A 27,292-nucleotide genomic window follows, 5' to 3' on the forward strand; every position below is an offset into this window, starting at 1 on the left:
TAAAGAGAATTATTAGCAATAACTTGGATTATTTGTTATGGATTACTTAACATTTAAAATATTGGATCAAACAAATCTTAAACCGTCAAATAAAAACAAAAAACAATCACAGACAGATGAGTATTCCCTATGAACAGTGCCCGTATATTCCATTTTAGTACAATAAATAGAAAACAATTCACAAACAAAAATTATATTACCGCTTCTACATTTAATATTAAACTTTTTCATTGGCGCCGGAAGCTTTTTCCAGTAAAACTGCCGGCCTCCGGAAAGTGTTTTTTTTTTTGTTTTTTTCAGACAATACGCCCAGTGAGCAACTACAATCGAACCCAATAACTCCGCGCTGGAGTCATAGGCTCTGACCTAATCCTTACATTTGTATTGTTATAATACCCACTTCGAAGCTTGTAACAGGTTTTTTTTCGAGTTTTAGTAAATAAATAAATATAAAAATCTAAGCTAAGAAACAAATAAATTATAGAAATTTGTAAATACAAAAGGATTCTTTAGAGGTATAACTATTTTGAACAAGAGGCTTAAAACTGTGTTCTGTACTAACATACACTTTCATAACTTTGTAAATAATAAAGCATGCAGAAAATAACTGATGACAAAAGGATTTTCCTTTATCCAAAAGTTTTAATACATTCCCGAAGAATGGAGATGGGATTCAGGTGAACCATGTATAAAGTTACGAAGTTGGATAAGGATCTTAACTCTTTCTTGAAGACAAACTCCATGAGCAAGATTATTTGTTGGTATCCAGTTAATCCTTCAAGCTTTACACTTTCTTCACTGATGTTATCTAGTTGTTGCAACTAAGAAACTAAGAAGACATAGTTGGGAGAAAAAAGGTAGTTGAGACCACATTCTTAATTCTGTTTCTTGAGAAGGATCACGAGAGAAAGAATCCATCTTTACTAAACTAAAATCCTTCTGACAATACAATAGAAGATCTCTCCCCGTATAGATTATAAATAATTGACATTTTTTCTTTAGCTGACTTATTTTAGTCAATAAGGTGAGTTACTGGCTGATTGAACACAAAAATCTGGTATGAAACAGAAACTCTCATATTACATTTACTGCAAATCTCAAGATTCTAACTTCTAACTCTATTTTTTGACACTCCTAATTATAAAATAAAAAAACAATACTACATTATTATAACATGATACCTAACAGAGAAACCTACCATTCCCACCACTGCGACATCATGTGCGTAAAACATAGGGTTTTGTACAGTTAGTGGGTCATACATAGTCTGCTAGTAGATTCACTAAAGCCAAAATTAATGCAAAATCACCTTTCTCCGCAGCCATACACTTTGATGTGGAATACAACTTGACTATACTTCAAAAACAGGTCGTCAGAAAATATCGATCAAGAGCAGATATTAAGAAAAACAACTTAGTGGACGGCAGAGGAAGATAAACAAAGTACGTAGTTCAACATTCTATTGATTTTATCCACTAAAGCATCTTTCTTTTTTATATTAATGAACAAATTATATCAACATAAACAAATTCTGCAAAATATACTCACTCTGTAACCGGATGACTTGAAATGGCAGCCTCTTTTCGTCAGGGTTGACTTCATTCTAACACAGAAAGTTCTTTCAAAGCCTTTGTACGTTGAGGAGGAATTTAATGTCATTACGGTAGATACTGAAAACAGAAAATTTTTGCCAATTAGCAATTATAATTGTAAATTAAGAATTATTCTATGTACATTACTATTCAAGTTGTTTTACTGGTTGAAAATAATTTTAAAACAATTTATCTTGGGATTTTTTTATGTTCCTCCATCAAACAAATTCATTTTCGCTAGTAAGAGCCGAGTAGTATAGCCGTCGTGTCAAAATTTCGGAATTGTATTTACTTCGAAGAACCTGTTTTAGGGTCTACTGATCGTAAATAAATGTTTCAGAAATGGGGGGGGTCTCAATCATGTCTATAGACTCTAGAAGGAAAGTGGTAAGTTGTGAGGCCGACTTACATTTGTAATCGACTGGGCTTTATAGTTATTTCAGTTTTTGTTGTAGTTTTCGTTTGTTTTTGTACATTACAGTTTATATCTAGGGTGAATATCTACCAGTGAATGATTTTAATTATCTGTTTATGTGAAACCAGATTTTTATTGCATTTATTTTAATGGTTTATTTAAATAATGATCGTTCTGAGTTCTTTATCATTTCTTTTCTATCTAATTATTGTGACTCATACTAGAATTATTTTGCCAGTATATTACCTAACTTCATGTGCAGATGAGGATTGTGAACAGTTAGGATTTAAGAAAAAAATGTTAGTACTAAAATGTTTTACTTTGGGACTAGAAATTTAGAAATTGACTTTAATATAGAGGTTAACACTTTTCATAACTGTTATTGTAATGATCTCTATTGGATAATCAATTTACATTTTAATATTTAATAAATTTCTTATAGGAGTTATTTTAACTGACAAGTTTTTCCTGAAACTTACGTTTAAGTGCGAAAGGTCGACCTTTATTCAGAATTTTCCGGCCAAGTAACTGAAGCGTTCCAACAGAACTCAAATTAAAATAAAGTTCACATCAGTAGAGGAATCGTGTGTAATCAGAAACAATTGATAATTCATCTAAATAAAACTACTATTTTCTGTTTTTAAATTAAATTTACATTTTTCAAAGGCGAAAAGGGGTTCATGTATTTTACTTAAAAGAAAAGGTGGAAGATGGAAAAATAAGATTAAAAAATAATTTTCTAACCCAAAATGCTTTTAATGAAATAAAATAATAGTAATAATGAAAACTTAAGCTCCTTATTAACATGCCAATGGAAACAGGGTAGTTATCCAAAAGTACCGTAGCCAGAGTTGAGGGAAGATCTTTTAACTTAAGATAAAAGATAGATTTTAACCCATCGGTGTGTAAGCACGGTATGCGCAATTTGAAATAACGAGATACATTTTTGTCTTTAATATGGGAGATCGTTTTGCATACTCGATCGTCAAATGTCAGATAAACTAAAAAGAATTATTTTTAAAATCATTTACCTACTTAACTAGAGAATATATTTTATGTTTCAGAAAAAAATTGTTCTCATATTACCAGGAGTGAAATTACTTGTAGTCCACGTAGAGAATCATATGGCTTTTGTTTGCCCATCGATTATGGATCAAACTAACTAAAAATTTCACGGGTTCCTCTTCAGTTTGGTAGCACTGAAAGTAATGCCCTCTGGGGCTGTAACCTATTGTCCTGGACTATGGATACAGGAAGAAATACCGTGTCCAAACGGAGAAAATAACTCAACTACAGCTGTGGCTCGTACTAAGATCGTACAATATATTTCTAGCGTCCAGCCACGTCTTTTAGTTTAATTCCTTTAGTTCTAGTCATTTCTTTTTTGTTAAACTTAATTTGTTGGACCTTACTTCTTTTTAAGAAGTCTTCTACCAGCAATCCGGTTGAAGAGATCTGTACTTAAAATAGAGTTTACTTTTTATAAGATGAGGTTTTTTAAAAGTGCTTTATAAGATGAAATAATGGAATAGATGATTCTTTCTATTCATTTTTCAATTATTGAACTGAAAACTAAATACAAATTTTGGAAAATCATACTCTTGCTTCTCTAATCTGGAAGTGGCACTAGAACGTATGGAATTAGGAAAGCGCAACTAATCTCGCATCCCTTCAATTTTTTAATTAAAAATCTTCGTCAATCATCAATCATTGATCAAATTCAAGGATTTATAATTTTATGAAGTTGCTCGATATGCACACTAAAAAGAAAAATTTATAGGAATGTAAGAGCTTTTATAGAATTTCTAAAGTTATTTTAAGTTATTTTTGTATAAAATGATTTTCAAAATAACCAATATAGTTGGGATCTCTTTGCAGAGAAATCTATCCCAATTCTTCAAGTTTGCTGCTTCAATTAAATATTTACCAATTAGATTATCAATTAGTATCTCATTTCTCTCATAAAAATGTGAAACAATCGTTTTCGCTTCCTCTTTCAGAAATAAAATTTAAGTTACCCATAAAAGAATACCTCGAAGTTTATCAAATAATAGATCCGATTAGTCCAAACTTGGCCAAACGAAAATGCAAGAGAAGGTATCTTTCCTTTATTTAGGGAGTATGGTCTCTGCTATTGTGACCCTGACATTCCGTTGCATATATAACAGAGAAGTAACTTATCCTCTTAATTCACTTAAAAGCTTATTACATCTAGAATGAAAATAGAAAATTTGTTCGCACTTCCTTCATTATCAGTCTGATGCTCAATTTTTATGGTGGCAAAAAAAATAATAATAATAAGCAGCGAATAATTTTGCTCTCTAAAAAAAAAAATCAAATAAATGAAAAGAGACAAAGAAATGGTGGTTTGCTAGTAGGTTAAGGAAGTAGAAGGTGACCACTAAAAGAGAGAGCTAAATTGAACAGAAAGAGAGGCTGTAGAAAGAGATCAGTAGAGGAAAAAAGCAAATATGTCTTGTAAACGTTGGAGGGAATTGAAAAATCAGTAGGAAACATCAAATGGTTCTGTGTCATGAACTATGCTCCTTCTAGACGTAGAGGAAGAAGTCCAAAGCATGAAATAGTTCATGCTATTCTTAAAATGATTCCTAATTATGTCACAATCCTAGAATCCTCTGCACAATAGTTAATGATTCTTAAAACAAAAAATGTCAATTTTAGGAATAAGCCGAGTCGAATGCAAGAAATTCCAGTGTAATTAAATCTCTAATTCTTTTGCTAATAATACCGATTAACTTTTTGTGAATACGATAGTAAGAAACATTATTCTCGCTATAATTCTTACATTAGATTAGTTTATAATCACCACATATAAATAAGCAAAATTTGATTTGATGTGGTATCCGCATGATTGCAAAAATTGTTGGTAGTGTCTTTGTAGCTCAATATTATCTTGATTTAAATTTCTTCTAGGTGTCCGTAAATTAAGGAGTAGACGAAAAATAGAATAAAGAGTAGAAGTAATTGTTTAAAAAGAAGCAAGGAAGGACAAGAATGTGTTTTTTGTCTGAGCTAATCCTTTGCTTTGGTAGAAACTTCTCTTTGACTTTCTTCTCCTTCACAAGAATGGTTATGGATGATTGTACACAGAGCAGAGACTCGTGCCAGTCCAAGCGTGCTTCCCTAGTTCTGTGTCGCAGCCACAAATTATAGGTACCCATCAATCCTTCAAGTCTCTCACATCTCTACGCAACTGAAGTCCATACGCACGCACACAATGAACTAGCGGAAAGTTAGTTACCACTATGGGAAACCGTTCCCACAACCAGGTTCTGTTAACATCCAACCAAGGGAGAATTCGACTCAAACTTTATTTGATCCAATTGACTAGCTTAATTAAAAATCCTTGTTGAATTAAAATCAGTAAAATCTGCTATCCCATAGAATTTAGGGTACCTCAGCCTCAAAAGTATTAACATATTTGGTTATTAGGAAAGAAAATTTTCTATCTAATATGTGACAGAATCTAAAGTTGATTTTACATCCTCAGATTCAGAGAGCAGTTGAAACCTCCTGGCTAAACTGGCTTGCGAGCCAGAGGAAGCACCTTTGAAGGCTTATAACTTAAATATATGGCAGGAGGTTTCCAATTTTTTTGGTAATTAAACGCAACTCTCCCTAAATTACCAAATGATTATTAAACCTTCTTGTTTGTAACAGATGTAAAATTAATTTTTAGCCATTTTGTGTATGCTTGAGAACATCTAAAGCTCTTAACATTTGATTTTTCTTAGAAAAATCACTCGGAAAAGACTTATTTCCCGATATTAAGAAAAATACTAGCTTTACTGCCTTGGCAATATTTTTATTAGAAAGGGGATGAAAAAATACATAAAAATGACCTATCGCGTGCTCTTCTTTCTCTTTGATAGCAAGTTAAAAAATTGAAATATGATTAATAAATACCAGATTTTAAAATGGCTAGCACCTTTAATTTTGAAGATATCGAATTGCGATTTCCGGTTTCTTTCATAACTTTTTATACTCTTTAAAACTGTGTATATGAAAATGGGGGTCAACTGCGAACACTCACTTTTGGTCGAGCGTCAGCCGCGTATGCGAGCAGGAATCTAAAATCAAGTCACATATTCTGAAACTAAAGGTGACGGGCAACAAATTTTTCCTCCACCATTTTTTGCTCAGATTAACCGTTTAAGCATGAAATGCATTGTGCCGTCTTAAAACGAACAGCCTGTATAACATGTAAACATACCTCTAGACCAGGGGTGCCCAACCCAAATTGGTTGCTGGGCCAAGTAAAAAATTTACTGTACTGAGATGGGCCGCACATATAAAAATAAAACAATAAATAAATCAAAATATTTTATTATCGTACAGCATTCAAAATATGTTATTATCTTACAATTAATATGCCACTTGTTTTTGTATTTTACTTGAGATTTGCTTAATATCAACGGATAGTTTAGTCGACGCGCATCGTAGTTGATTGTTCATGTTTTTTCGAGCAACCTGCTGCGACACTTTGTTTCTACCAGCTTTAATGTGGAAAAAAATGATTTGCAGCGATAAGTAGTTCCAAATGCTGATAAAATGCACATAGCCAATCGTTTTAAATTTGGAAATTTGTCTTCGAGGATATATTTTTGATAATACTCAATCTTATTCCCTTCGTACAGGCTTTTTAGCTCGCCAAAGTTGAAAGTCGACCATATTGCACTTGTTTTGACCAATATAGCACTTCTCAGAATGTCAGACAGCGAGAAGTCAGAATCTCTACCGCCTCTAAGTGTAAAATAATTTAAGTTGCGCACGATTTTGAAAAGTCAAATAATTATTTCCTTTATGATGTTTTCAGTACATAATATGCGGTGTTTATTATTGCAAAATTTAAAAATTAAAAGTATGTGTTTCAACCGTCTAAAGTCTAAATCTCTAAAGTAATATAGACAGTTGAAAACTTCAATTGGGCCGCAACAAGTCTTCAAATGGGCCGCATGCGGCCCATGGGCCGCGGGTTGGGCATGCCTGCTCTAGACAGTAAATTGTATTTGATGATCTAATAAGAACAAGTAGGTAGACACGGTTTACTCGTACACCGTTTTCGAAATGGCTGATTGATTTATAAATTTAAAGATAATATTTGTTTGATAAGATTTGCTTCACAGATGTGGCGATGAGAGCTAAAATATTGAAATGAAAGTAGACTGGCAATAATAACCACAGTAATTTATTGTCCTTAGAATAAAGATTTTTACAAAGACTAGCTAGCATCTTCTAAACTCTAACTCTTTAAAGTCCTCTGAGGAATGCAGAATTTAAGCCAGTTGCTCGCAACACAGAATTACAAGAACACATCTTGACGAGCAACAGACACTTTGGTGTACAAATAAACAGCATCTTTCCAGACCCCAGTCAAAACCAGTCTAGTTGATTTAGTTTTCCTTCTTTTTCTCGTTGATTGATAGCTTAGAAGTTGCGTCACTCCCACTTACTTGTCTTTATTCATGATTTCAACATGAACTTATGGTCAGTTACACGCAATAATATTTAAGAGAATTACCAAATGAAATCAAGTCTATTTCTATTAAAAAAGTATTGACTAATTTAGTAAGTTTAATATTGATGAAAAAAGAAACTACCTGGCGATGATGAAGTACCCTCGTCAGAACCTTGTGGTGATCCGATACCAGATCCCTGGGAAAGCCCTAATCCCAGCTGTTCGGCCATTTCGCTGTGGTCTTGCTGGTGAACATAATCGAATACACTGCTACCTGTCATTTCGACCTGGAAAATCGATTTGAAATTAATAAATAATAAAGAAATAGTAAAAGAATTGTGCAGAAGGTTTTTATCCAGGATGAGCGCTTCTTGACTTTAGTTTTTGGTACCTGGAACGGATTGAGAGAGATGGCTGTAGTAAGAAGAATAAGAAGAAGAAGAAGAAGTTAATAAGGGCAAAGAATAAAGATAATAGAAGAACATTGGGGTTCTCTGACCAGTGGGAAGGTGAGGTGCTTAGGTTAAATGAAACTTGAATTTAGAAAAAAGAACTTCCATATTACTGGGGACTATGTTTGCAATAAAACTAAACGTAATCACGACTAAATATTGGTGAACCTATTACTGCTTAATTAATGCATTAAATAAAATAGATAATCCTCATCGCAACAATACAGTTCACAGCCAGTCATACGATTGGTTGATGGGGTTCCATTACACACCGGGCTAGTCCTAGGCGGAAAGCTGCATCTATTACAAAATCTCATCAACAATAACTTTGCTCCAGAGTGAAAATCTTTTGAATGAAATAAACGATTTTTCATAAGAATTAAGCAACTTATTCACATGAATGAAGTAGAACCACCTTATTTTTTATATACATACATCATGTAATAACTAATAAGTTACAAAACTTATTTTAATAGAACCTTATAAAATACTGTACTTAAGCAAAATTAGTAAGCTTTTACATTTATTTGTATTTTCTAAATTAACTATGAATTCGTTAACCTATTCAGTCACTCCGTTCCACATTTGGAATGTGAAATAACAGTTGAATGCTTATCGCATTCCATGTCTCAAAAACTGGTACATCCTTATTGTCTGTAGTATTCATTGTACACCACTACAGTTAGTAACTTTCTGAATTTCTAATAGAATTTAGAAAGTATCATAATCTAAATTTTTGTAGAGTTAATTTACAAAATTTGTTTTTTTTAAATCTCTATAAATTAAATCATAGTGTATCAATGAAATTTAGTCAAATTGTCTTCTAGGATGTCCACTTAAACAAGAAACGTTTCCTAACTCATTCTGTTAAGGATAATGTAAAAGCAATTTCTTTGGCACGTCAACTCGTCCAATTCATGTTCAGTTCATGTTTGATTTGCAGGCTGAACAGGTACAGGTCTGTCCAGAATTACTGGACTCTGGATTATGTCATTAGAGTCTTGGAAGAAGGGTGATTTGCTGAGATAAAAAGACATTGGTAATTTATTACTCTTCGAACAGCCGCGAATTAGTTGAACATGGATTGCTGAAGCGCGGTCGATTCCACCACCGTTGTTCTCTTTTCAGCAATGTTAAAAGGCATTATTAAATCTGGCTTCAAAAGTTAAAAGTAGAAGTTTTAAACCAAGCTGATTTTAGAGAAGTTAAATCGAGATGATATAAAAGCCGACTCCAGAAGAACTTTTTTAGAGCTGGGGCCTCAATAGCCAGCCACCTTATTGACCTCGATCTCAATGAAAGTGGGATGATCCACATACACAGATGAAACAGAATTGAAGGCCACAATCATCGCGACGCCTAAGGAACCTCCAGTTAACAAAACTAGCTCGGAGCTCTCAACTAAGGCCGCCTGAGTTCTATTTCGTTAAGGATTTAAAAATCAATTTGGAAACCACACTCTTTTCAAACTTCGTTAAATAAAATGCGTATTACTTTTCTTTGGAGTTTTTTGTTCCCACACAGTGCTTTTAAGTGAGTTCTGCTAGTGTAAAGAATCAGATGTGAGTACGTATTGACGACTATAAATTTTAAGGGGCTTTAGTTACACTTTTACTAAAAAATTGTCACATATAAATGTTGTAATAACTTACCTATAATAGTGTTATAAAGTAATCAACTGGAGAATACTCGGTCTAAAAATTTTGATTTGGGTCTTTGCTACGTAATTGATTAATGGACATGATACTATACACTGCTCTATCGCGTATTGCTTTGTTTAATTTCAGACAAACAGAAAAAAAGAACATTAGAAATTGTCGATGGCCTGCTAGTTGAGTCAAGCTATGTAGTGACACGGTCCACAGTACCAGATAACTAGTGCTGTTGAAGCCTACCAGCCAGTGTCTAGTGAAGGGTATCACTTCACGACAACATATCAACAACACTTCGAGTGTCCAGACATCACATTAGTCATGGCGAAGTTACAATAATCTCTCTTGTCCACTCGATATAACCTTTGATCATTCTTCAATGTAATTAATGGTTTCTTGTTTTTGTTATTTTACTGTCTTCTACAGTTTCTTAAAGAAAAATATCGCCATAAATTTTTCTAATTTTTACCTTTTTAACGAAATAACGCCAACAGTTTTAAACAGTACTAATAAATAAGAACGGTTTACTTTTGTATGCTACTAGTCGAAAGTAGTTTCACAATGTTTTTAACAATTGAACAGTAATTACAGACAATTATATTTGGTCACAATCTTTGTTTTGGAAGCTTCTCTTTTCAGACAATGGCGCTTAATATTTCTGGTAAAGCTTATTGTTATGATTCCGTTTAAGCTGCCCTTACGCTTAGTTCTCTGAGACAAGTTTTGGCAGCTACGTTTTGGTCGATTGTATGATATCATCCGTGTATTAATTAATGATCCTATGAGGGTATACTATAGTTTTAATGATTATTAAGTAAGTATATTAATTTAATGATGCAACAGGTGGTCGCTAATAATACCGCAAGATATTTTATTTCCAATTATCGAAATAAATATCTAAGGTTATACTGCGCAATCTTGCTAATATGTACTGAATTTTGATAATTTGTGTTCAGGTTATTATTATTTTACTTGAATAGTCCTGCATCACGTGCAAGATGTAGTCTTGGCTCGTACAGAAGTTTAAATGATTCGTAGCTTAGTTTACAATCAAGTTAAACTTAAATAAAAACTTTGTTTGAATGAATAACGTGGAAATTGAATACATGACTAGATCCGCCATCCGGAAAAATATCATTGATTTTTTTTACATCATTTTGGTTTTTCTTCACTTTAAGTTTGTAATGCTTTTCATCATCAGGTTTTGGCCCATCTGATGATTGGATTTCAGCTCGCTAGTTTCTGTTTTATCTGTGCAATGGTCACTTATCTAGAGATCCAAGAATATGCCTTGATTACTGATGATAACGCTGCGCAATATGGATTATCGACCAACTTTGGTATATACGACTTTGCTCAAAGCGAAAATAAGTTATAACCAAATTTTCAATAAAAACTGTTCGCGTCGTGGAACATTTTTCTAGCCAGTGTTGTATTTAACGTGAGAAATCGTGAGGCAGTGTTGTATTTAACGTATGCAACTTCCTCCAAGAAGATAGTAAAGATGTATGAGGGTGCCCAGTGTATGTAACAAGAGGAGAGGGGGGATCAATGTCCCCAGGCTGGTGCCTACTTGACTATTCAACCAGTCATTTCTGTAGGCTCATAGTCATGCATGCCCCGATATGAAGGAGTTACCTCACTTGCATGGCTAATCACCATATACCACGACAAGAGCCTATGCCTTTATGATTTCCCATGTACAAAGCGTACACATAGGCTTCAAACCAGTACTAAGTTACAGACATCTATGTATTTACTTACTGACTTCTCTTCACTAGTGACTTCTTGACGGGTCGGCCACTTTATGTCTTATTGTGTGCTAGTGGCTGGACATCCGCCAAACGGCAACGTAGAAAGCAGGACTGGGCAGAAGAGAATCGTGATGGAATTTTTGTAGTTAAATATTCAATTATAGTTTCCAGGCATTACTTTGGTTTGATCATTAATTTTTCGTATCATTCATAAAATGTTTGTATTGTTTTTATGAATGTATTCTTAAGATTTACTAACATTATTGCCAGATCCTCATGAATTCTTGGTGAGGTTTTAGATAATTAAGCATCAATTCCCACTTTACTTTTTCTTCAAAATTCTTAAAAACAAAAAAAATGTGTCTAAGAAATGTACAAGTTCATTAGAATTAGTAATTAATTCTACATATTGCAAACACATAACAGTTTTATCTGAGTAATTCTAAATGAAAACAAAAAACTACAAACAAATCCCAACATAATCGTGCCTATTTTCATAATCATAAGAGTTAAAAAAGTGTCAAGCTCCAGACTCAGAGGTGTTTTCTTTATTATATTTTTTAAATTTTAATATTATCAAAAAATTGTCAATTTTATTTGCTAAAAATACCGCCTTAAACGCTTGAAAAATTATTAATATCAAAATGCTTACTTATTTTACTTTAATACCAGTCATACAGTTTGAACCATAGCATACAATAATGTACTTTACTCAACGTTACGGCTAGTGCTGCACGAGACCGAGACGAGGCGAGACTTTATGCAGTCTCGATCTCGATCTCGGTATCGGTCGCTCAAGTTTCGGTCTCGGTCTCGTCGAGATATCTCGGTCTCGGTCTCGGTTTTTTTGAATTTTTGTTAAAGTATTAAAAGCGGTTTGCTATTAATAATCTTTTCAAAAAATGTTATTATTTTCTAATAATTATTTTAATTTATATATTGGTAATGAAAATGTGTGTAAAAGAAAACAACTACTTACACTTCAATGCATCATATATTACTATTACTGTTATATATCTTTATATAATTTCAAAAAGATGTTAAAAACGCGCCAAATAACATATCTGCCTGCTATAACAAGTCGATTCGTGAAATAAAAAAAATACACCTCCCAACAAACTTCCCGCTCCATTAGTTACGGCTGTTGGTGAAGATAAAGAATCTGATGATTCACCTTTTGACGACGACGACGACTGCATCAATATTTTTGCACCATTTGCTCAAAAATCAGCAAATATCACCGAAGCATGGAAGACAGAAATAATTAATTACCCCAAATTAGACCAAGCACCAGTAGACGTTGACATTTTAGAATGGTGGAAAACACTTGAGAATTCCTTCAAAAATTTGTCTAGAATGGCAAAAGATATTTTTAGTATCTGTGCAACTTCAGTGCCATCGGAAAGATTATTTTCGCAAGCTGCGATGATAATGGCTTCTCTAACTTCTGACTCAGTAAAAGCTCTTTTATGTATCAATGCTTGGGCAAAGTGTATCTTAAAAACGAAAATTTGTGGCAATATTTTTTAGATGCATAGATAGTCTTTTTTTTCAAATTCACTAATTCAAAAATATAATTCAAATAATATCTAAGTTCAAAGTATTAGATTATTAATAGTGAAATTTATGAAATTGAATAAATGAATGACATGAATAGTGAAATTTAGTGAATTTATGTAAAAATTAGGTAATTCGAAGGGGGCCGCCACGGTAGCCGAGCGGTGCGAGACCTGCGAAGCTAATGTGTATTGTGGTACTGGGTTCGATTCCCGGTCTTAGGCCTTGGATTTTATTTAATGGTTAATATGAGAAATTTACAGTAAAGTATGTTTGCTAGTCGCCTCCGTCCGCGACACCTAATTGGTAGTTGGACGTAAATCCCCGCCTGAAAAAATAGGCGATTACTTTACTTTGCTTACTTTACTTATGTAATTCGAAGTCAAATAGATGTAGTAATATTGAACATATATAATAAAATCGTATCTTTTAATAATTAATTCAATACCCGTAATGATTATTTATTAATAAAGAACACAATTTTATAATTTTGTAGCTAAAAATTAATATTTGAAAAACCGAGACGAGACCGAGATTTCTCGACGAGATATATCATGTCTCGGTCTCGGTTGCTCAAGTCTCGTCTCGGTCTCGGTCTTGGTCTCGGTACCGAGACCGAGACCGAGATTTGTCTCGTTTCTCGTGCAGCACTAGTTACGGCTCTTATATTTACTAACTTTAAGCTCTTAGTTTTCAATTACTGTATTTAATTGGGCATACCTTAATAGTTATTTTAATGCCCATGTACACACTAAAAAAAAAAAAAAATTAAAAAACTAGTGCCCTACACTAAACAAGTATTGTAACAAAAGATGTGTAAAATATAAGAATTTATATATAACTCGGCACGAAGTGAAAAAAATGAATGAATTTAATACGAGTATAGCCCGAGATAAAACAACTTATTTTTCATATTGAGAGGCCTTAGAATGGTTGTTCGATTGCTTTCTTATTTGTTATTTGAAGTAAATTATAATTTATCAAAACTGAATTGATTGATCAGAACAATAAAGCATCAGTCAGGTCATTTCACACAACTTGACTCATTAACTACAGAGAAGACGTGAACATGAATAGTTTGAAACGAATTATAAGATATCTTTTTTAAAATAAAATCTGTTCAAAAGTCACTTAAAAAATTTCCAATAGTACAAGTGAAAATTAACAGATCTCATATGTACATAAGTAGTCCCCTGCATTGTGCTGCTACCTTAAGGCAGGTTATTCCCAATTTACAGAAACATTGTCCTTGTGTTCAAAAATTCGCCAGCGTACACATTTTTTTTGCCCACTTTCTTCATGTGCAAAAATTGTGAGTATATAGTGAAGTTAATGTACGTTTGTCTCTAGTTAAATTAATAATTATTCTAAACGAAAGGGCTGCCGCTATTTTCAAATTGAGAACAGTTGGGATATTAATTCTGCCAGGTAAGTGAATATTTACTAGTTTCGACCAAAAATAATAGAATATAAAAAGAAATGAAAAACTTACAGGAGGTGATTAGCTCCTGCCTAACATTTTCTACCCTGTTTTGTACTATTTGTATAAGCTGATTATGGACTGATAACTTTTTAAGAAAGTTGAAAGAAAAATAGAATGGAATTATACCAATTTATAACCTATCAATTTCAAAACAATCAAGCGTCTATAAATAAAGTAATCGGAGTTATATTTTTATCATTTTCATTTCCAATAAAAATCTTTGTTAGTTCTAAAAATCCAAATTATCAATTTTTAGAATTTAAAGATGTAAACAAATATTTCAGTTGAGCGCTTCAATTTCCAACATCTTGCAAGATGTTTTTGATTTTCTCAAGATGTTCTCAAAAAAGGCAGTTAGAAAAAGTAAATGGTCAGTGAAACACCAGTGTTAAGAAAGAACAATGATCATATTCGTGAGGATGCTTATTTCTAACAGTTTGCAATCTTCTAGAAGGAATGTCAATAAGAATTACTTTTAACATGCAAATCACCGGCCAGGAATTTCTAATAAATATGCACTGAATGTAATAACAAATTATTACGTTATCTACATTGAATATAAAATATGTATACTATATTTAAATCGTCCAGGAATCTTCAATAATCTTCTACATCGCAAAATCGTGTGTTCCCCATTTATATGTCAGATACGAATAGGGCAGAATTGTCACGAAATACGTTGTTTTTAATTTCCTTTTTTTAAAAATGCAATGAAGTAGAATCCACGTTTACATTGTAATTGTTTGGTTACTAGTTCTTAGAGAAACTGTAACTCATGGATATTCCATCCATTTAACGGGATCTTTTATTTGTAAAAATTACTTTTATTTAGTTTTTTATCTTTAACTTCAAAGAATTCTCTTTTATTACACTCCGTTCCTAACGCATCTTTTTTTCTTATATTAAACACAATGGCGAATTTTCTTTAATTCTGTTTGGGGTTTTCAACCATCTTAAGTGTTCTGTACATTAGTTTCCATGTTTATTAAGCGATTTATTAGAAATGAGTTCAATGATTTTCTTAAATCTGCAAGTGGCTTTAATTTGAAAAAGTTTTCAAAAAAATTGATTTTTTTGGAAGGTTATTGGAGATAGATTTGTAAGGGTACAGCAAAGTTTGAGCAACTATGCCCTCACTTTTTTAATCACCGTTCGATCAAAGTTTTAAAATTGTTTATATCTAAATAAATTTACTACATTTTTGTATCGCCTTGCTTAAAAATAAATTTTATTTACAACTTAAAATTTTAGATTATAATCTTACTCCTTGGTATATAGACTATCTTTAAGTTTCTTTCTAGCGGACATCGCTGACATTACCGGATGTAAATCAATCCTAGACGGAAGTAAGACTTGACAAATAGTCTGTAATGTAATAATCTACAGAGAGCTAGCAAGTGCTAAGGGGTGTGCAATATATATATATATTATAAATATGTATATAAAATTGAGGACCGTATAAGGCATTATTGGACGGGGGCTTAGAATATGCGTTACATTGCCTTGGCACTCGCTCTCCCTAGCTACAAGGTATATACCTGGGATCGTCATTGATTTAAACAGGTCCCTGAAGACGTACTAGAAAGTAAGGTAGGTGGTAGGTTATAGTATATACAGGAAGGAAAAGGCAGAAGATGAGATGGTTTAGGGAGGGACGCGCGGGGCTGGCAAGCCAGTTCTACTCCTGCCTCTTCTTTATAAATAGAGGAACGTTTTGATATCACTATAGAGTGACAGGTATGTTGTGTGCATGTGCGCGTGTTGGACGAGGAAGGTAGAGGCGGTACGTGCTCCACCTCCAGGACGCCGCCCCTCAAGTCCCGCCTATTCCAGTCACGTGCGCCAGGGGAGCGCGCCCGTCCGCCCGACCGAGCTGGGCGTGACCCGGCTACTGATGTGGACTCCTGAGTCCCCTCCAACCACCAGCGCCTAGTTCGTCAGACAATCAATACACCGCGACCCAGCCAGTACTCCCGCTCTCTCCTGCGGGAACTCCTCGCCTACGCACTCCCCCGCCCCCGATCACCGTTCTGGCTACTGCTGCTGTTATACTGCTGTCAACTCCCAAACTACTCAGTTCCTACACCAAACCCTTTTCCACTATTCTTCCCATAGTTTTTAAGCACATCCGCAGAAATCACATTTTCGAAGTTTAATAAACGAAAAACTATAGATAAGCATTACGACGTTTCCTTCTCTGTCAAGATAATATTATCTCAAAACTAGAGGTATAGTGTGGAAGGCATAAAAAGCACTTTAGGGTAGGTAATAATTTTGTAATTGTTTTTGTGAATGAATTGTGAAGGATATCTTTTGTGTGAATGAATAAAAGTCAATATTTCCGATTCAATAAAAGCCCTGGGCCATTCCATGGGAAATTTTATCACACTCACTAATTTCACTGCTGGGAAAATGATCAAAAGTAAAGAAATTTCACAGAGAATTACACTTGGATTTACAGAAACAATTATGTATATATTAAACTTCATTACACTTTGATCTTAGCCAAAAGGCCGAGAAGCGATGAATCCGGTGATGGACAGTGTTGTCTGTAACGAGAGAACACTGTCCGGAGGCCGGCAGTGCACTGGAAAAAGCTCCGGGCGCTAATGACCTCAGCTGTTGATGCGCCAAAAAAAAAAAAAAAAAAAAAAAAAAAAAAAAAAAAAATTAAACTTCATTGAAATTTATAACTGCAAGCGCAATTGATGCTGAAACAAGTGAATCAGATGACTGGACATGTGATATGAGAGCAGTTACCACCCAATGAGTCAATTATTAAACTTCACTGCAGAGTAAATCGCGAGGCCAGCGCCGTTTAAATCAGCGATTAGATTCGGCAGCAAGAAAGCTGGCCAATGTGAGAGGGTCCAGGATGTGCGGAAAGGAGAGAGTCAAACGTCTTGTGACGGGCAGAGATTAGGTCTTGAATGAAAGGTACTTTTAGGTCGGAGGGAATAGTTTGATAGACGTTCGATGGTGCACTGGTTATCGAAGAATTTGTAACTGTAGTATCTAGAGTCGATAGATGTTGGAATGCTCGCAGTTCTAGAACGTAAGTCCAAATCAGTTTCAGGCAGCGCTTTATAAATAACTACTTTGTTGTTTAGTTTCACTTTTGATCGTTTTCCAGGAAGTCGTAGCGCCTTTTTTTGATCTTGTTTTTCTTGTATGTCAAACGTCCATATGTAGCCCAGAGTATCGTATAGTTTCAGTATGAAGAAGTGCAATCCGGTTGTGGTAATCTAGAAGGAACATCTGGGAGAGAAGGTTATTAAAAAAAAAAAAAAAAAAAAAAAAAAAAAAAAAAAAAAAAAAAAAAAAAAAAAAGGCGCATTAACATCTGAGATTATTGACGCCTGGAGCGTTTTTCAGGGCATTGCCGGTTTTCGGACAGTATTCTCCGTAACAGACAAACAGACAGAGAGCTGTAACAAGCTCCTAAGAAGAGAAAGTCTAAGGGTTATCAGCTGGATTCAAATTCGGGATCTCCGCGGTGGAATCCAGTATAAGCTAACCACACAGCTAATCCCTTCCCTCAAGGTTATACGTACTGTGACGATTTCGAACTTTTTACTTTCATTTTTCATTTTTGAAACTATTCTTCCAGATACAACTTGGAACTTTTATTTGAAGCATTTCCCCCACGTCTTCTCAGCGTTTGGAGAAATTTAGCTGACGTACGAAGCGCTGATTCAGTATATTCTGTGGTCCTCCTCAGTATTTATGAGTTTGAAATATCTAATAAGAATTACGGAAAGAATATAATATTACTTCCAGAATTACAGAGCTAGTTTTCGAGATTTGTAATAATTTTTCAAGGCAGTCATCAAAATAATATACTTGGTCACTCAAATCTTAACATTTAGACTATCACTTTGGTTTTGAATCTTTTTCAAGTCAAGTAATATCTATTTTAATGGTGTTCTTGAGAAACAATTATTTTTTCTTTTTTTTAGTTTTTAGTAAAAATTCTGAGCCATAAGAAAACTTATTTACGTAAGTTGCTATAAATAAGTTTAAAATTTTAGGGTTGGCATTTTTCTAGACGATTTATCTTCGAATTGCAGAATGTTATACGCGTGATTGAATTCTATTTCCGGCCAATAAGAAAGTGATTTCTATAGTGCAGAAATAAGCAATCAGTAATCGCCAGTTTCGCATGAGATAATAAGTGAAATTTGTAACTTAGTTACTCCTGACAAAGGAAAAGTACGAATCACAAACCCTTTTGTTAAGTTCCCACGAACAACGACAGTTCGTTTCTTACTTCCTGTTTCCAGGTATTTATTTATTTTTTTTAAAGAGTACAAAATGAAAAATCCAAGTCTCATCGAGAATTTCAATGAAATGAATTAATTTTCAGGAAGTAACAAAAACCGAAAAAAGTGTCGTAAGATTTATTATCACAGAGAAGTTAGAAGCTGTCAACACAAATCATCCTAGCGTAATATCAACGATGAATTTTTAAAATATTCAAATAAAAACGGTTGTATCTTCAGCATCTAGAAAAACCGGGGGTGTCCTCTTTTTCTAAATAGTTTTTCTATTTTGTGTAGTTTCTTAAATTTTTTTGTTTTTGGTAGTTCACATAAATAACGACTGTGTTCAGAAGTGAACCCAAGGTAGGAAGGGAGAATGGAAGAGAGGGAAAATAAAAAATAAAGTACGAAAAAGAGAAGTGAAAAAAAATATAGGAGACAAGATGGCCGATGGGTGTTGTGTAGATTTAGGAAGGGGGCAGGAAGTGTGGGCAGTGCCACCTGAATACACAACAATGTACAGACTATTATCTACTGTCAAGTATACTAACACTGGGGTATGTGCGACTGGCTAACCAGGAGAGTGCTGCTGACACCTTTAAAGACGGCGAATCATGGGCAGACAAGAAAGGGGCAAGTTTTGTAAAAAAGAAAAAACAAGTGGTAGTACAGAGAATTGAGGAAGTCTCAATTTTGATCAGGAACTTGGAATTTACAATCGCGTATTTTACAATTTTTTTGTTTTTTGCTTACAAATTATAACTCTTCGTACTTCTAATATAATATCTTAATGATTGCATAATGATTCCTAACCGCAGAGCCATGTATTTTTAACCGATGATTTGATTGAATTTCGGCTCAAAAGATTTATTTATTGAAAATCCTGCCTCACATGCCTAAGTACTGATTCCCAATTCCCGGATTCTGACAATTCTGACACTCAGAGCTGCTCTGTCCTGCTTAACTAATCAGATGACCAGACAACCAAAGCTTGCCGAATCAGCAGAGCAACCTTTTCAGAGAAAGGAAAAAACTCTGTGTCTTCTTCCCTACGTTCTTTTTTGTACAAACATCTTTCCATGTTCCTCAAGTGCTTCTTCACAAATCTCCCATTCCTGTATCTCTCGGACATGAAACCTCAATCTCTCTTACGGCAATTTACTTCGAAAACGGCAAGCATTGGCTGAAATCTAATGACAACTTCAACGTCCGGCTGAATCGGGAGGACTCGTGTTCATAGTAATGCATTAAGAAACGCACCAGGTCCATCCATTTTATGTACGACTCAGGTAATCAGTGGCAAATGAATAATCTCTCAGCCGCTACTAAACTTCGTAGTAAAGGAAACTGGCAGATATTGAAAAAGCTCAACCAAAAGTTTGTAAAGATCAGCAAAGTTGTCATTAAGTAATATTAAACTTCCATGATTATAGTATTTGTTTTCTTTGCAGTTTTAATTGATGCTATCCTTAGCAAGGTAATAATTGAGTAGAATAGGAGCCCTTGCAAAGAGGGGTAATGCGAACATTTACAGTGAAGACCAAGCGAGATAAAAGGGAAGCGACGTGTTTAAAAGGGAGCAAAGGGAAGAAGAAGACGAAGGGATGAAGGGCTCTCGGCTGGTTCTCAGTTCGCTGGCCGGCGACTGGCTGTCTGCTGATCAAGTATGCACAGTTCGTAGTTAGGAGTCGCTGTACACCTCAACATCCTCTCCGTGCCAGGACTTCTTCTTCTCCTCTGGCCCCACTTCTTCCTCCTGCTGCTGCTTCGTATCTCCCTCAATCACCCACTCTTTCACAACATTTCATAGAAGACGCACAAACGCGGCGCCCATTCAGAACCCAATGTTATATAAAAATACTAAATTTTTACTTCTTTAATTCCGAAGATTTATAAAAATCTTTCTTAAAGATGAGTATAGTTTGATGTTTAATTAAATCGTTTTGTTTTTTTCAAGAGAACGATACGTTTCGCCTAAAATAATTTATATTTTGTCCCTTGAGTCAGAAAAGTTTTTTTATTATTATTATTACATTAGGTTGGTTGTTAGATAATCCAGATAAAGGAAGTATTGGACACAATTAATCAACTGGAACTTCCTTGTTACTGAGTTGTTTGGGATTTTCTTAAAAATGATTCTCGCTCTTAATGGTTAACTCTCGTTACAGAATTTAACCTTTTCGTGATCATTAATATTCTTGAAATAAATAAACTTTTTACATATTTCCTAATCTGATTCCTCAATTTTAAAGATTAAACCAATTTTTTCCTCTCCCCATTTTCGAGGGAGTGCTACTAGGAATTATTTATCCTACTGCTCATGTTTCTTTATGCCTAAACAAACCACCTTCTCTCCCAAAAGTATTTGTAATAGAATTTTCAAGGAAAATAAAAGTTCTAGTTCAACATGAATACATTTTTGAAGAAAAAGATGGAGCTATTTTTCAAGAAAATCGTAGAAAACTGAAGGGCTATCTATACCTTGGGGAGTAAAGGGTTTTTTCCGCTGTTACAGTAGCGCGTAACTTAACGTAATACTAAGGTTATTGTTCCTTCGAGTTTAAGTTTTAGAGCTACAGATAAACGAAAATTCTTTTTCGCATTCGAGGGGCCTAAAAACATGCCATCTAGTGGAAATATCAATCCGGAAATTTAGAAACGATCCCCGCTTTCTTCGTAGCGAAAATAGAAACGGATTTTAATGGAATTCCAGCAGCATCTGTTCCATTCGACACTAACTGCACTAATTGAGGGAAGAATTAGAAGAAGATGAGTGAATAGAATCTTAGCATTTATGGTTTTATCACAACAAAACCAATAAAACAGTATAAAGTGCACAATGGCGATCACAGTAAACTCATGCAAGCAAGTCTAACACAGTTATAGTGAATTCCTCTATACTTTATCGCCAAAATATAACAACTATACCAAATTGGTTACCTCAAATAGTTTCTAGTTATTGCCAAATAAACGGAATATAATGTCATTGACGTGATAAATTGTGAAATTATGATTGAGAAGCCAATATTCCATTGCATTTAAGTTTAAGAGCTGGATTAGAGGAGAGGTATCCACTGTAAAGACTATCCATTTTGAGGAAAAGTTTGTGGCATAGGCATTTAGTCTTATGATTTCTTTGCCAGAGTGAACATACCACTAAAGTATAACAGTTAGTAACTGTGATATTGGTAAGCTTGAGTTCGTCCGTAGGTAAACTATGCCCAGAAATAAAGCAGTACACTCCTGTTGTGTAAAACTGTTGGTTAAATTAAGGCAGACATTCTTCTTACCTGTGACAGTCCTAGATAGATGGATACAGTCTCCGAAATGTAGAGGAACCTTCCGTCAGCGGCTAGTGCAAACGCGAATCCATCCAGGCTCTGGAATATTTAAAAAAAGGATCTTTTAAATTCAATTATAAATATTTATTAATTTTTAATGTTCTATTATTTCAGTTATAATGTGTTAAGGATGGAAAAATTTTCACAGATTTCTGTAATGAATCACTTACTTGCAATATATGTGTGCCCTGATGTAATTCAAATATATCTTGCGCTAAATTATTTCCTGTCCTACTCCGAACACCTCCTGCGAAGCAAAAAAAAACTGATTTAGTTTTTTGAATGTGCAATTTTAAATTAAAATCTAATAAACAACCCATTATATGTTAGTGCATTCTTTTGAATTCTAGAATTGAGAAGCCAAAATGAAGTCTGAGGTCTTTTTTTATCACATTCAGGCCTTTTAATTAAAATTAGGCCTCTAATTATCAGTTGAAAACAATTATTTTGGGAGAAGGTGACATAGTTAAGATAGATTAAATTTGTTAAGAAAGTTGTAGCTACAATGTCAAAATCTGCGAAAAGATCTAAAAAATGATTACAAGATCCATTTGGCCGTCTTCAGTCATTAATAGTTTAATGCAGTCGTCTGTAAGTATAAAAGAAAAAGTTTGAGAGGTTATGTGTTGAGTTACAATAGATTCTCCTGTATGTTCACTTAACCCACAATATTGTGACATCAACTACCAGTGCAGACCCCGCGTATGTAACATATATTATCTGTTATAGGTGTCCAGTGTATAAAAATGAATATAAATAGACGACAAAAACAATTACCTAACCCATATTGTTGAAAAAAGAAATAGAAAAGAACATAAATTAAATATTAATTCAAATTAAAATAAATTAATATTATTAAAAAGAAAGGAATAAACCCACTTCTTAAAATAAAAAAGAATATTAAATCAATATGACTACTGGCAAATTAATTAAAACATTAAAAAACAAAAAATTGAAAAACACTAATCATACATAAACTATTCATTCAAAATGAAGGGCCTCAATTTAAACATATTCACAGTTAGCAAAAATAAATATATTCCTTTGTAGATGACTGTATGAGCTCCTACTTAAGTTTGTATCCTCAAAATGTTCCTCTACACAGACAAGAACTTTCCGATCATTTATCTAGACAAAACCTGCGTGTAAATCTTTTCAATTTGAATTTTTCGGGATAAAATCATCAGGTTTTTAGATTTTTTGACTACCCAAGCTCATTTAGAATCGTCTAGTGGGAGAGAAAGAGATATTTTTTGATAATTCAACAATTTTGGCAGTCTCTAACTTGATTTTCTTCGAATTTCTACCCTGATATTTGGCGCAAACCAACGAATACAGAAGGGAGATGGCTTGAATTCGTTGTAAATACAGCTAACGCAATCATAATAAGGTAAATGATATTGAAAACCAGTTGAACAGTCAACAGAACAAAAAAGATATTGAGGCTGTAATGGGATTTACGGATGCTCTCCTTTATGTTGGTTACCGTTTCATAAAACTCGTCTTTATTACCCCAAACATTAAACCTAACCTGATTACAAACGTATTTCCACCCAACTTACACACTAGACAAATAAAAATAACACCTTGTAAGCCTAGAATATAGATATTTACAACTATCTTACCAGAATCAATTTTCGTAACCGACTATAACAATATTTTTACTGAGTGTGGAACGCTCTGGCCAGTTTTGTTGGGTTTGGCTTGGTAAAAATAACTATCTTTCAGGAGCGGAAGGGAAAAGCGCAGAGCGAGAGAGGTGTGAAGGAGAGGAAGTCTCTCTAGAAAGAAGGAACTGGGAAGGAAGCAGGCAGCTGAAGACGAAGGCAAAGAAGTAGCAGAAGAAGGGACATTGGACGGTTAGGGACTGTTTATCCCGAGATATATTGCTCCAGCGGCTTGACTTGATTCTTAAACTTGTTGGTGCCTAGCGACGAGCCACAGTTCTAGCCATCCTCCATTCTCCTTTCTTAACCATTTATTATATAGACGATGCTTTTGTATAAAGGGGAACCAGTGGGTGTCCGGGGGTAGTGAGTGTGCTAGTGCTTACTGCTTATGTTCCAACACTCTCTTGGTTGGCAACATTGTATGATTCCCTCGCCCCTGGCTTGTATCGGCTATGACGTGCTAATAACTTGGTACGATCGTGATGCGACTTTGTGCACTTCCTATAAGGTACCGTGAGTGGTGTTAGCTGGGAAGCGAGTTCAGGGAGGAGGTGATGCAGACTGGGTGGGCAGAGAGAGCCGCCCCTGACTTCTGTCACCTCCCCCCTTGTAGCTTCCATGAAATATGTCTTCAGCAACATGTGTATGTGTTCGTATGGTGCTAATATTGTCACAACCCTCTAACCATATGTCTGCACTGACGTTGCAGCACAAACAACTTAGCGTTAAAGTGTTGTTGTTACTTGGCATGTCTTGTACAGGTGTCTTCAAACAATATTTGGTACAATAACATGTTGCACACCTTTAGTTTCATAACTATTAATTCTAAACTACCATTTATTTACAGAACTTATAATTCCTGTCACAAAAAATTGGCCCGTTATTTCTTAGTAAACCTATAACGTTAATGAAATGGTGGTCAGCAACTAACCGTTTATTAAATCCTTACTTCTTGTTCTAATCGGAAAATATGCAAGTACCCAGGATCAAGTAACCAGCATGACAGTAATCTGACAGGAGGAAAATCACCTAGTGGCGAACTCCAAAGTTTGAAACTTCGTAGCCCGTCCAGAAACAATGTCTGGGCTTGATGCTAAGGGATACTGATGGATTAAAGGATGAGATTCAATGCAAGATGGAAGTGAAATCCGCAATCCATGAAGTTAGTTATAAATCGAAACCTAAAACGGAGAGGTAGTGGATGTTAGAACGTTTTTTGGAGCCAACTTGCATTTAGATCGTAGATTACTAAGTCACTATGAGCGGATGTTGATCTAGTGGTCAAGAGCGTGGCTTTTTGTAAATGGGAAATCTCCAATTCGAATCCCGTGTATGACTACTTTTTATTTGTTAGAAAAAATTATTTATAGTAAAGTATGAGCTTCCACCCCCGTCCACGACATTGTTATTGGACGTTAAGCCCCTCCTGAAATAATAGGCGATCACCTATTAAGTTTTGAGGTATTTAATTCGCTTCGTTTATGTTTCGGACGTAGATTCTAGAAATAATATTTGTTTGTATTGTGTCTTAGGTACGTCACTATAAAGAACGCAAAATAGCAAGGACTAGGTAAGAAGATAACCAATATAATAATCGCCACTTGCTCAAATAACCTGGTGGCCATATTGGCTATTAAGTACGAATCAATTCAAGGCTATTAAGGGACTGCCTCTACATCTTAATGAGACTTGGTGATTAAAGAAAGTATTTATGTCTGGAGTTCGGACATTTACGCAATGAGACAGCAGACTTCCTGGCCCGAGAGGTTTCATCAAAGCTCCAAAAAAAGCTATCCATAGATCATAATGAATGGCCGTGAACCGTCTTACAGGTAACTACATACTAAGTAAACCACATAACGCGTTGGCTAGACGGATAACTTTTTCAGATTTTGTCAATAACAGAGAGAAACTATAATACAATTTCTTTGCTAGTATGAAGGTCTTATTCTGGCTGAGTTTGTAGAAGAAAAGGAAGCTCCCTCCAGACTCTAATCAAGCCGACCGGACTGGAGGTGGTGCTCTAATAACTGAGTGCCACAAAAGACCCCTGTTTCGTGGTGGCATTGGTTAACTAACTGACCAAACCCCGTGGAATCTAATTTGATCTAAACTTATGTTCAATGTTCATAGTTACATTGCTATAATATTTAGAACGGCGATACATGTAGTTGTTTCTTAATAAATGTAAGAAAATTAAGCAAATGAATCTTAACTTAGAGCAGTAATTTTTAAAGTATGAACTCACAATTATATTTTACAATTTTTTGTTTTGTTTTGTATAAATATCTTCGAGGTTTAGCCCATTCGCAATTTGAGAATTGTGAGAGGATTTCCTTGAGCTTCCGCAGTTAGCCAAAATGTCAAATCAGCTCGATTGCGCAAGCAGAACGGAATACACTCCGGACAACACTGTTTCATCTTTTTACGGACTTCTAAACGATCACTTCTAATACAAATCCATCTGATCACACAAGGGAGAATTTATCAATTCTTACAGTGGAACTCCTCTAAGGAGCAAAATAGAAATAATAATCTTCTCAATAAAATGGATAATACTGATGTTAAATATGTTATTTTTATGGAGGCAATATTTTGAAGCGTTTGTTTATAGAAGCCCAGCCTCTATAGTAGAGTTAATATAATATTTTACGATCAGTTTATATAGAAGAGATTGGATATTTGTGTGAGTGTGTGTGTGTAGGGTGCAGTGTTGATTGAGAAGTGGAAGGTTGCAGATCCCAGTGATGCTGTTTGTACAGTTAGAGACGCACGTCTCACTACAAACACGTAGCGCCCAACGCCGGCCCACATCGTCAAGCCAAACAGCTAATGAAAACGCCCGTGAGCAGTTTCCACAATTGACCAGACTTTATACACTCTACTGCCTCAATCGTCCTTATTCACCCTCACCAACCCACTCGTCCTATCGTAGTGTCCTTCTCTTACAATCTCCCTTCACCATATCCAAAAAGGTGCTCTTATTCTCCCCAAAAAAAATCTTCTCTTTCACCAACGCCCACATACCCACACTTTCAGATGGGACCCTATTTCTAACCATGTTGACCCACGTCAATCAAATGGACCTGATAACTGCCCATAATACACCAACACTGCTGTCCCTCCTTTCTAGGCGCTAGGACTCTCTTTTCCACAAATAAATCTATACGTACATTGTGAATCAACAGAAATAGAGGGATATTGAGAACCGTTTTGCTGCTGCTATTTGGAAGGATGTTGTTTTCTAAATAGTGAACAATTCATTAAGGAGTCGTCGGTGTTTATTCTCTAGACCAAACAGAAATAAAACTACTGAGTTAACGTTTCATATTTAGCCATATTTACTTACACGTCTTACTTTTTGGTTATAAAAATAACATAATTTCTCTTAATCTGGAAAAATTATTTCAGTGATAACTCGTATAAATGGTTTCTAAATGCAGGAGAAAGTGGACTAGCCACTTCTTCAGGGATCTTAGACTTCTTTCGAGTTTCCCAGACTAAAAACTCTCACATTGTCACTTCCAACACAAACGAAATGCTCAAAGAACCTGCATTGGTAGGTGCAGAAGGCAACGATTTGGATTTAGTGAACTCACAGGTAAACTTCACTTTATTAACAAACATTTACATGT

General features: G+C 34.7%; 1 protein-coding gene and 1 long non-coding RNA gene across 6 annotated transcripts in view; one reads left to right on the plus strand and one right to left on the minus strand.

The window, feature by feature from the left end:
• Nucleotides 1-27,292, minus strand: part of trh (PAS domain-containing protein trachealess) — a 350,233-nt gene that overhangs the window by 8,022 nt on the left and 314,919 nt on the right. For all 4 annotated transcript variants that reach the window (XM_074129109.1, XM_074129093.1, XM_074129102.1 and 1 more), the window contains 4 exons: nt 22,158-22,234; nt 21,937-22,026; nt 7,629-7,773; nt 1,549-1,670 (listed from right to left, as the gene is read on the minus strand). In XM_074129109.1, the coding sequence (XP_073985210.1) occupies nt 1,549-1,670; nt 7,629-7,773; nt 21,937-22,026; nt 22,158-22,234 (434 nt within the window). The remainder of the gene's footprint in view (nt 1-1,548; nt 1,671-7,628; nt 7,774-21,936; nt 22,027-22,157; nt 22,235-27,292) is intronic.
• LOC141454673 (uncharacterized) lies at nt 4-25,812 on the plus strand. Of its 2 annotated transcripts, XR_012458865.1 has the most exons (5): nt 4-857; nt 1,322-1,442; nt 23,716-23,846; nt 25,190-25,489; nt 25,593-25,812. It is a non-coding gene; the product is annotated as an uncharacterized lncRNA (long non-coding RNA). The 2 variants fall into 2 exon arrangements; XR_012458866.1 differs by lacking the exons at nt 4-857; nt 1,322-1,442 and adding an exon at nt 13,932-14,329.

This window comes from Rhodnius prolixus, unplaced genomic scaffold, assembly GCF_049639745.1.
Source record: "Rhodnius prolixus isolate KJV_2025 unplaced genomic scaffold, Rpr scaffold_1, whole genome shotgun sequence".
NCBI classification, from domain to species: domain Eukaryota; kingdom Metazoa; phylum Arthropoda; class Insecta; order Hemiptera; family Reduviidae; genus Rhodnius; species Rhodnius prolixus.